At 38.3% G+C, this 11,189-nt stretch overlaps 1 protein-coding gene across 1 annotated transcript in view; it reads left to right on the forward strand.

The window, feature by feature from the left end:
• The first annotated feature begins 4,240 nt into the window (after positions 1-4,240).
• pdhb (pyruvate dehydrogenase E1 subunit beta) overlaps positions 4,241-11,189 on the forward strand; it is a 9,533-nt gene continuing 2,584 nt past the window's right edge. The window contains exons 1-8 of the mRNA XM_024269550.2: positions 4,241-4,390; positions 4,467-4,526; positions 5,709-5,816; positions 7,696-7,758; positions 7,830-7,865; positions 9,859-10,049; positions 10,128-10,222; positions 10,795-10,905. Of these exons, the coding sequence (XP_024125318.1) occupies positions 4,310-4,390; positions 4,467-4,526; positions 5,709-5,816; positions 7,696-7,758; positions 7,830-7,865; positions 9,859-10,049; positions 10,128-10,222; positions 10,795-10,905 (745 nt within the window). The 5' untranslated portion in view covers positions 4,241-4,309. The remainder of the gene's footprint in view (positions 4,391-4,466; positions 4,527-5,708; positions 5,817-7,695; positions 7,759-7,829; positions 7,866-9,858; positions 10,050-10,127; positions 10,223-10,794; positions 10,906-11,189) is intronic.

Genomic DNA, 11,189 nt, shown 5'->3' on the forward strand with positions numbered 1-11,189 from the left:
CTCGTTTTGTGTGTTTTATATTACACAACTACCCACATCATGTTTGCATTACAACAGAGTCCTTGCTGTCAGTTTTTCTGTCTGGAACATTTCAGGAAAAACTTGTTAGAGTTTTACAGAAGAAGGTTTCTCTGTTATTGTCATTGGAGGAACCGTGGTGTCGCAATGCTTGGACCTCCGAGACTTTATCTGAAGAAGAATCAGATAAAAGATCGTTTTCCCGTCTGCGTTTGAATTTAAAACTCCAGAGTAAGTAAAACACCATAACATCCCATAACCTGAGAGAGATCAGGGTCGGACGAGAAGGCCAAAAATCCTGGGTATGCAAGTGTTTATGGATGAACAACTCCAGGTACAATACACCAAAGCAAAATCATTAAAGTCCAGTCCAGCTGATAGGAATTCTGTGAAGGAAGCTCGGACACATTTAATGCGAATTATCTACACTACACTACACTCCCTAACTAAGGCTGTTCTTTTATTTTTTATTAGTCGAGTTTATACATTTTTGACTGAGGTGAAAATAAAGTAAGAATAGATTTTTACCTTCCTAATGACTTGAGGAGGTCTTTGCTTCCTCCAGAATACACAGATTTCAAATACTATTTGGTCAAAAGTCTGATCTTTAATGAGTATTATCTTGTGCTTTCTAGAGCCTCACTGTTACAATCTCGTTTGGCACAAGAAGTCTTTTATTTTGAAAGGAAATGTAAAAAATAATTTCACATTTGGAGAAAATGCTGTTCTCCTCATATTTCTGTTTTTGCTATATTATTTTTATTCCTTTAACCAGAACTGAAACATAATTCATATTTATTCTTTTAAACATACATTGTAATGAATGCACAGCAGAATAAAAAAAGACTTTCCGCTTCTTTCTAAGTTTTGATCAGTAGAAAACAAACTGTTGAAGGTTGCAGAACCCAGCCTGTCTCCCTTCCCCTTCATTCAGCTCTCCAAACGGAGAGCTAGGAAAAAATAGTGTCATAATTCAGACGTCACTTTTGTTCGATGATGTCACCACAAATTATGATATGGATCAAATTAAAGGAATTGTTACACCTGAATTCTATGGAGGACCAGAAAAGACTAATTTAAATAAATGTATTCGTCATTAAATTATTAAGTAAATGTGTCATTAATAATTTAAAAATGGAAATAAATAACATTGGAAATCATTATATTTAAACATAAGTGGCATCAAAATATTAAAATAGCCATTAAAAAGCACATTTAAATATTTTGTGACATATTTAATTATTTCATGGTCCAATGTGGGCTGAAAGAGACATTTTGAAATACATATATTTAATATGAAATTATTTAACAAATGTGTGATTATTTAAAATTGGTATTAAATAAATAAAAGTGTAATTAAATGTGTCAATATTTAATAAAAATGCAATTTTACATTTTTAAGTGTTATTTATTTTGTAAGATGATGTTTGTGTCTTTGTCGTTTGTTGTTTTTTGTTTATTCTCAGGGATCTGGTCTGAAAATTGGCTAGATGGCTTGTGGACTTGGCATCGGTTACATTTGAAAGTGTAACAATAGTTTTTTTTTTGTCCTGTCCCTTTTAAATAGATAAAATTGAGTTGAAGAATATTTATTTATTTCATGGTTTAATGAAAGAGTTCATGGTCCAGACAGTGAACACATCGTTTCATTACGTTATCTGTCGAACTGTCCCATCAAACTCTGACTAAGATGGAGTTGGGTTGTTTAGAGAATGTGAAACCAGGATTTCTATGAAATAAAACTCTGGAGTTTATTCAAGCTTTAAAGGTTTTTTCTGGCACCCCACACAGATTCATGTTATAAACTTTGTTTTGGTGATCATCGAACTTTATTGAGGGTCAGTTGGTCAGTACTCCTCGTTCCACGTCTGCGGGAACTCCACGGCGCTGCCTGCTTCCTCATGGAGGTCACCCAGCAGAAATGATTATGAATATATATTTGTGACATGTTTAAATGTCCTTTTTAATAGCCATTTTAATAATTTAATGGCAATTATATATATGTTCCATTTAATATCCTATTTATTGCCCATTTTAAATAATTAATGACACATTTATTTAATAATTTCATATTAAATATGTTTATTTAAATGTGTCCCTTTTAGCCCACACTGGCCATTAAATAATTAAAAATGTAATTTGATATTTTAATGTGCTTTTTAATGTCTATTTTAATATTTTAATGCCAAATATATTTATTTAATAATTTAATGAGGTACATATTTATTTTCATTTGTCTCTTCTGGTACTCCATAGAGGGCTGCACAGTGGCGCAGTGGTTAGCGCTCTCGCCTCACAGCGAGAAGGCCCCGGTTCGAATCCCGGCTGGGACCTTTCTGTGTGGAGTTTGCATGTTCTCCCCGTGCATGCGTGGGTTTTCACCGGGGACTCCGGCTTCCTCCCACCGTCCAAAAACATGCTTCATAGGTTGATTGGTGACTCTAAATTGCCCCTAGGTGTGAATGTGAGAGTGAATGTGTGTGATTGAGGCCCTGAGACAGACTGGCGACCTGTCCAGGGTGTACCCCGCCTTCGCCCATCAGCAGCCGGGATAGGCTCCGGCACCCCCGCGACCCCGAATGGGATGAAGCGGTCAGGAAAATGGATGGATGGTACTCCATAGAAGTCTCTACTGAAGGTTATTCTATGACTAAAGATTTCAGAGAAGGAAGAGTTTATCAAGTTAAAAAACTAGTTTGTTATTTGAACCCTGTGCTGTACCCAACATAGTCTGTGACTGTACCCCTGGGCGTTCCTTTTTTTACTTTAAACAAACAACATAATACAATAAACATTTTATCTCTCAGGGGGGAATAAATGTCTACAAATTGTAGAGAAGCAAACAAACAAAAATCATAAACATATATGAGAAAAGAGAAACATCAATCCAAAAACAAAACACTGGGGTTAAATATAGTATTTTAATCAAAAATTATTAATTTAACAATTAATTCTAATTGCCTTTTTGAAGTTGTTCAATGACGTGACAATACTGATTAATTCCATCAAGAAATGTCGGAATCTGGGTTTGGAGTTTGACCACTTGGCTTTATGAAAGTGGAATTTGGCCAATAATAAAACACATGAGTAATAAAAATACAAATATTTGTCTACTTTGTCAGCAAGGTAACCCAGAATCATTTCTTTATCTAAAAATGATACAGTTTCCTCAGTCATATTTCCAACTTCCATCTAAAACACTCGTGTCTGTCTGAGTCCACAAACAGAAGATAAATGTTTCCTCTTGAGTCCCACAGAATGATCAGGTTTGGTCCATGTCGACAGCAAATCTACTCAAAGTTTTTAAGCAGGATACATACAACGCAGTATTTTATAAGACATCTCTTTTACTTTGTTATTTAAACAGTATTTGTCCTAATAGTACAAACATAAGTCCAATTTATGTCCACAAACTTTGAGTCCCAAAAAAATCTCCCAGTCGGTCAGGTTGTGGTATGGAGAAGATTTCTTATTGGAAAGTGAATTAACACAAAAGTCCACAAAATAGTCTGAGTTCTTAATTGATTGGTGTAAAATTCCTTTAAACAGTTGTAGTAGACTGGAATGGGATGTAACACTATTGCAGATTGTTTGGGTGGAACAGGAATACCGAACAGTAAAAGAGATTCTTCAAACGTCAAAAGAGTCCATGAGAATTGAAAAGTAGTTTATCAGAACAATATCATTTTCATACCATCTAAGAAATAAAAATAGATTTATTTTTGTATTACTGTTATTCCAAATAAACCAAGATGTTGGAGAAACATTATGCATAAATTAGTTTCCAGGCCAGCAGGGCTTGTTTATAAAAGTTTGAAAGTTTTGTAGGTAATTTTTCAATTTTATAATATATTTTAGCAAGAACCTAATGACTCCCAATATGTCAAATATATGGTTGGAAAAGTGTTCCAGATATTATCTTCTCCTTTTAGTACATTAAATAACCAGAGTAGTTTAAAGATTCGAGGGGGAGTACATCCACGCCCCCATACCTTTTGGTACCTTTTGATTCCTTTGATTGCATTTGTTATTTCATGTTTATTGGCCAAAAAAATGGTTGTGTCATCCGGTAGTTGCGAGAGTTTAAATTCTCTTCCTAAAGTTCGGAATTGACATCTTTTTTAAATGAAGGGCGCCCTTGGGTGTTTCTAACTGATCACACAGTCTTGGCTGACACTCGGGTGAATTTCCCGCCTCCTTTTCCTCTCGAAAGCCCTGATTTGCTGCCTTTAGTGACGCGGTTTCAACCTATCTGTATCTGCGTCTGTGATTGGCTGGCGTCTGTGACCTCATGAGAGTCCCCTCCCACTCTCCAGCAGAGGACAGAGAAAACATGGCGTCGTCCCTGAGATCCTTCCTCCGGACAGGAAAGGTACACACGTTCGTAGAGGAGTTTTGACCCTCGTAACAGATGTTTTATCTGAAGACTTTTCGTGTTTTCTTTTCAGAATGTCGTCTTAGTTCTTGGACGGCGGAGTTTCCACAGGAGTTCTCCCGCCGCGGCGCAGGTCAGCGTTAGCGGCTAACAGACTAGCTTCACCGGGGAGTTGGATTCTGTTTTTCCTTTAGAAAAACGAGACTGTCAACTGTTTTTAAAACGAACGTGTGTCTGGACTGCTGCTGCTAATAGCTCATGCTTGGTTTCTGATGTGTGGACCTCAGCACAGCTTTTATGAGGGGAATGTGCACGAACCGGTTTAATATGGCAGTAGTTATATCACCTTATTAACCTCTACGGTTGTCATATTCGCTAACATTAGCTTCAAAACGTTTGCACAGACGTGTGTTGTTGTTTTGGTGGAACGTCCTGTAGATTCTCCCTAACAGGTGTTGTGCTAAATTACGTTCCCCCTGCCAGAATGTGTTTCCCCGGTCTCCATTGATTTGTTTCGTTATAGTCATATTTTGCCCCAAAAAGTGTAAGAAGAATGTGGACGATCACGACAGACTCTATTCTGGGGCATTTGTCAGTTTACTGTCATGTTTAAAAACATTTTTCTTTTTTAAAAAAAACCAAATGTTCTTTGTAAAATGAGAGGGGGCACAGATTCTTCCAGGATCTGCCCCCCCCCCAATACTTTGCTGCTTAAACATCAAATATTTAATAATTTTCTGTTATGTTTTCATCACAAAGTAATAAGTCCTAGGCTATATAAATTATGTTTCTTATCCTAAATTACTAAAACAAAGGTCGGGTTTTCCCCTTTTTTAACAAAAGAAACTTGTTGTTTTAGTAGAATATGTGGGGAAAAAAATGCAAATATGACAGTAAAGTATATTGTAATCATAATCCGCCTTATTCTTACACTTTATGGGACAAAACAAGAGTTACGAAACAAATCAACGATGTCTGAGACTGGGAGGACACATTCTAGCAGGTGGAACGTACTTTGGCACGACACCGGCTGTGGTTGTCCTGAACGTATCCCGACTCGTTCTGCCGTTTGTTTCATTCTTCTGCTGATCTGATCTAATTTCAGGTCCATTGACTGTATATTAAATGAATATATGTCTATGATCAGGACTAGTTTAAACACCCGACAGTTCTGTTTACTGACTCTCTGGATCGTTGATGGAGCTCTTCTAAAGCAAAACCCGTCCCCTGTTCCTGCTGGTGCTTCACAGGATCTGTCTCCTCACTGAGTGTGGGTTCACGGTTCCTCAGTGCTGCTCTTCTCTGGTTCTGTCAGGTGACGGTCCGCGACGCCCTGAACCAAGCCTTGGACGAGGAGCTGGAGCGGGACGAGCGGGTGTTCCTGATGGGAGAGGAGGTGGCCCAGTACGACGGAGCCTACAAGGTGGGCCGTTTTCCAGATCCGTCCAGCTGTGTTGGTGTATTTAGGTCAAGGTCATCCAGGTTTTTGGGCGAGATACGAATCTGAGTCATTTGATTTTGAGAATCTGCTGATTTTGAGTCCTAATCCAATCATTTTATAAAACATTTTTTAAATGTGATTAACTGATCCAGGTTGATCCCTATTTTAATTTTCATTAATTTTCTTTTAACATTTAAAATGTTACAGAGCGCTTCTGTGTAGTAGCTGATTTAAAAACATTGTGATCAGGACGTCCCAAACAGATATAACTCTGGATTTGTTTTCAAATATTTATTTAAATTATGTTCTGTGGTTTTGCTAAAAAAGTAGAATTCGAATTTTCTTCTTTTTTTGCATAAAAGTGGATATTTTGTAATTTTGGTATTTACTTGTATTGTTTTTCTTTCAGAATCGGTCAATAATGCTGCTCTGACTGTCTAATGATATTATTTTGACAGAACCTGAACTTAGTCAGTTCTCAACGAGACGTTTTACCAAAAGTCTTTCTTCTTTCTGCTATTCAAACTAGAAAAGTTGCATTACCTCCAATAATCCTAGTGTGAATGTGATCACTGAAGATGCTGAAGCTGTTTGCTGAAGAAATTTATTTTAATTGCTGAATGTCATGAGCGTTCTGAACATATTGATACCAAACTTGCACAATTTGAAGAATTTCATGAAAAAAATGTCAATGTTGTTAAAATATTATCTTGACTCCAAATTAGCCCAAAAAACTTGGGAGGTGCCAAATGAACTACTCTAAAAAAAAAATTGATGCTAAACTATCCGAGAATATTTGCATGTTGCTAAAATACTAGCTTGATCCAGAATTAGCCCAAAAAAACTAATTGGATGCTAAATTGTCCAAAAATATTAGCATGTTGCTACAGTATTAGCTAAACTCAAAACTAGCCCAAAAAACATCTTTAGATGCTAAATTATCCCAAAAAGTTAGCATGGAGCTAAATACTAGCTTAACACAGAATTAGCCCAAAAACATCCTTAGATGCTAAATTATCCAAAACTATTAGCATGTTGCTAAAATATTAGCTAAACTCAAAATTAGCCTTAAAAAACCAAATTAATTACTCTAAAAAACCTAATTTGATGCCAAACTATCCAAGAATACTTGCATGTTGCTAAAATACTAGCTTGATCCAGAATTAGCCAAAAAAAAACTAATTAGATGCTAAATTGTCCAAAACTATTAGCATGTTGGTAAAATATTAGCTAAACTCCAAATTAGCCTTAAAAACCTCGGAATCGTTGGAGTACTTCACATGCAGAACGTTTTGATACCAATATTTCATAGGTTTCAATGTGCGCCAAAAATCTAATGAATTGCATGATGAAAAAAAAATAGCAAAAATTATGTAAAATTGAAAAAAAAAAAAAAAAATTGTGGAAAATTTCAACATTTGTGTTAATTTAACAATACCAAAAGTAAAAGCATGAATTTCCTGAACATGCTGAATATTTTCAATTCCCGAAAATTTGCATACATTTGAAAAATTATTTTACATTTCAATGCGTAAAAACTGTAATTTTTACAAATACCAAAAAGACAAGTGATAATGTCCTTAACAAATGTTTTGATACCAAGATTGCAGAAATTGCTGAAAGTGTGATTGAGTTTTAACGATCCAGAAAGCAAATGGAAGAAAAATAAATAAGAAAAAGAAACGGAATCCCTGTAGTGTGAATGCTTTCACGCTGTAAGCTTTGGGATGGCTCCTTCCTATTTTACTTTAGTAAGAATATATTGGAGTTCTCTTCTCAAAGTGTGCAAGCGTTGGATTCTCTACCCACCTCTGCTGAAACGGTGATAGTCTGACTCTGGGATGATCTTCTGTGTGTTCAGGTGAGCAGAGGGCTGTGGAAAAAGTATGGAGACAAGCGCATCATTGACACTCCGATCTCAGAGGTGAGTCTCCTGAAGGTGTCGGTGCTTCACGAGTGTTCTCACCTGACATGCTGTTTACCTGTGTGCTGCAGATGGGCTTCGCCGGCATCGCGGTGGGATCTGCCATGGTGAGTGTGTTCAGACCGCTGGACATTAATACATCAATGCACTCTAGTTGATTCTTTCATCATATAGTTTTATCTAATCCTAAACTTGAAGGCTTAACTTCTCGTCTTACTTTAGAAGAGTCATTTTTTACAAAAACCAATAAGAAAACGTAGATCCATCAGTCTAGTTGACCCCAGACTTTGGATTATATTGTTGTTCTGGTCATTCTGTTTATGAAACGCTCAGGGAGCCAACGCAGAGATTTTTATTCTCAAGTTTGACACACAACAGGAGGGTTTAAAATTAAGTGATTAAAACTTGTCTCTTGTCGTTAGACGTTTAATCTCATCCACGACTGAATAACTGCAGTTCAAAAGAACACTAATAGGTTCAGATCATCAGGAAACGCCGCGATGCAAAGCTGTCTGTGATCGGGTTAGCTGTGAAGGTCAATGCCGTGTCTCCTGATGACGTCCCTAAGAGGCAACGTGTACAAAAGCATTGGGCCTAACATTGATCCTTGGGGAACCCCACATTCTATGGATTCTTGAGGAGCATGTATCCATACTTGCATAAAAGTGTCGACCAGCGAGTTAGGAGTAAACCCCTACAGAACGGTTCCTGAGAGGCCCACTAAACTCCAGAGTCTAATACAATCTAGTGATCTACCGTATCAAGACGGCACTAGGACCCAGCAGAACAAAACTTCATCCTCAGCTGATGTATAAACTCATTTTAAACATTAAAAGTTCTGCGGCCTTTCAAAACCAAGTTTTCTATCTTCATGTTCTGTTCTCTGATGTACTGTATTTCACTGTAAAGGTGGGTTGACCATAACCTGTGCTTGTAGCTCCGCCTCCTGTGGTCTGATTAGCTACTTGGTCTGAGATTTTCTCGGCTGAATGTTTGAGATTTGAATGAAAAATTATAGCCCTAAAAACACAGATGTTATGATGGGATGTTCTTCTTTGTCACAGAAACGTTTTTAAAGAGAACATTTTTGTCTTTAATATTATAGTAATTATTTTCTGTTTTGCTAGATCAGGAGTCCCCAAACATTTTCTTGTGAGGCCACAACTGTTTTCTCCTCTGATGGGGGCCAGGGTCGGTTTTTAGGCTAACAGAAAAAGTGTAACAATCATAGTTGAAGATGCTAACCAGCTCAGTGGCCTTGTGGTAGAGTGTCCGCCCTGAGATTGGAAGGTCGTGGGTTCAAATCCCGGCCGAGTCAGACCAAAGAGTGTAAAAATGGGACCCAGTGCCTCCCTGCTGGACACTCAGCACTAAGGAGTTGGACTGGGGAGTTAAACCACCAAATGGTTCCTGAGCGCGGCTGTGTCTGCAGCTCACCACTCCCCTAGGGGAGGGGTCAAATGCGGAGAACAAATTTCACACATCGAGGTGCGTGACAAATGGTTGGACTTTAACTATAATGCTAAAAATTGATAACTAAAAACACTGAAGCTAATAGCTGAAATAGTAGCCAAATGCCAAATTTACCAAAAACAACTGTTAAAATGTCTAATTTAGCCAAAGCAGCTAGCATAAGGCTAACATATTAGCCAAAGCAGCTAGCATGAGGCTAACATATTAGCCAAAGCAGCTAGCATAAGGCTAACATATTAGCCAAACTCCAAATTAGCCTAAAAAACTAAAAAGAAAACTAAATTAGCCAAAACAGCTAGTATAAAGCTAACATATAAATTAAGCTCCAAATTAGCTTAAAAACCTGAAAAAACCCCTAAATTAGCCAGAACAGTTAGCCCGTGGCTACAATATTAGCCAAACCCTAGAATAGCCTAGAAATCCTTAGTAAATGCCAAAACAGTCGATAAAGCTAGCATAAAAAAGCTGAATATTTTAATATCTTAAGAGCTGAAGATCTGTGGACGTGTTGTTAGTGTTCCAATTTCTCTGTTATATTAGTAGAAGTCATTTTAAGTTCCACATTTTCAGGTTTCTTCTCTTTCTAATGGTTCTGAATTGATGCTGACGTCTGTCTGACCTCCTCAGGCCGGTCTCAGACCCATTTGTGAGTTCATGACCTTCAACTTCTCCATGCAAGCCATCGACCAGGTCATCAACTCTGCAGCAAAGACCTACTACATGTCGGCCGGGCTGCAGCCGGTGCCCATAGTTTTCAGGGGGCCCAACGGGGCCTCGGCCGGCGTGGCGGCGCAGCACTCGCAGTGCTTTGCTGCCTGGTGAGTTTCTCCGCCTTCCTTTTCCTGTTGCTCATCAGGGGGTTCGTGTCCGTATAACCGTGAGCCGTCTGTCTGCAGGTACGCTCACTGTCCAGGTCTGAAGGTCGTCAGCCCCTGGAACTCTGAAGATGCTAAAGGTCTCCTGAAATCCGCCATCAGAGACGACAACCCTGGTGAGGCGCCGTCACAGGCTTAAACAGCAGGCTGGCATCAGTCTAAGACCAAACGGAACTTTTCTACATGGGGCTGTTTGTCAGTTTTATCTTTAAAGTCCCTCTCCAACGGCATTCTTTTAATCATGAGGATTTTTAGCCAAAATAAAAAAAAAAACTGAGTGATTTTCTCAGACAGGTTTGAAGGATTTGAATAAAGAAATAGTGTTTTCCGGAGTATAAGCTGCATTCTTGTACTTATTTATTTATTTATTCTTTTTTTGTGGTTACGCTGGTCCTGATGGATTTGTTCTGAAACGTCAGACTTTCTCCCAAAAGTGCGACTTTACTCCAGAGCGACTTGTATGGTTTTTTTTCTTCTTGATTAGATATTTTTGCTCTCATGACTCCAGAAAATACGGTACTGAGAAATGCAGTTTTAATCTTAATTTTCTTGTCCTCCATCACCAGAAAAAAGCTACAAGAACATGTTTCAAACATGTGATTTTCACTAGAGTGGGTCATTAAAGAAAACCAGAAGACTCTTCTGTTGTCCGAGTCGTTGGAGGTGACCTCTTGTGTTTTTGCTGCAGTTGTGTTTTTGGAGAACGAGCTAATGTACGGGGTTCCCTTCGAGATGTCGGAGGAGTCGCAGTCCAAAGACTTCACCATTCCCATCGGCAAGGCCAAGGTCGAAAGACAAGGTCAGTGAGGCGAACGCCGGCTTCAAACCAGCTGGTCTGGAGCAGAATCCATGTTTCTGATGTTCACACAGCATACGAGAGCAGGACCGGTTTACTTCAGCTGCTCGTGGGAGAATGTTAGAGGGTGAATGAGCTCAACGAAAGACAATTCAATAGAATATGTTCAAATAGTTCCTTTACTGGTGTGTTATTGTATACTGCCCGTTTTATAAGGATGTACATCTTTACATCTGTTAAAACCAAACCCCCGGCTCCCACGGCAACCGTTACCACTCCGATGCGAC

Source organism: Oryzias melastigma, linkage group LG5 (assembly GCF_002922805.2).
Source record: "Oryzias melastigma strain HK-1 linkage group LG5, ASM292280v2, whole genome shotgun sequence".
Taxonomy (NCBI): domain Eukaryota; kingdom Metazoa; phylum Chordata; class Actinopteri; order Beloniformes; family Adrianichthyidae; genus Oryzias; species Oryzias melastigma.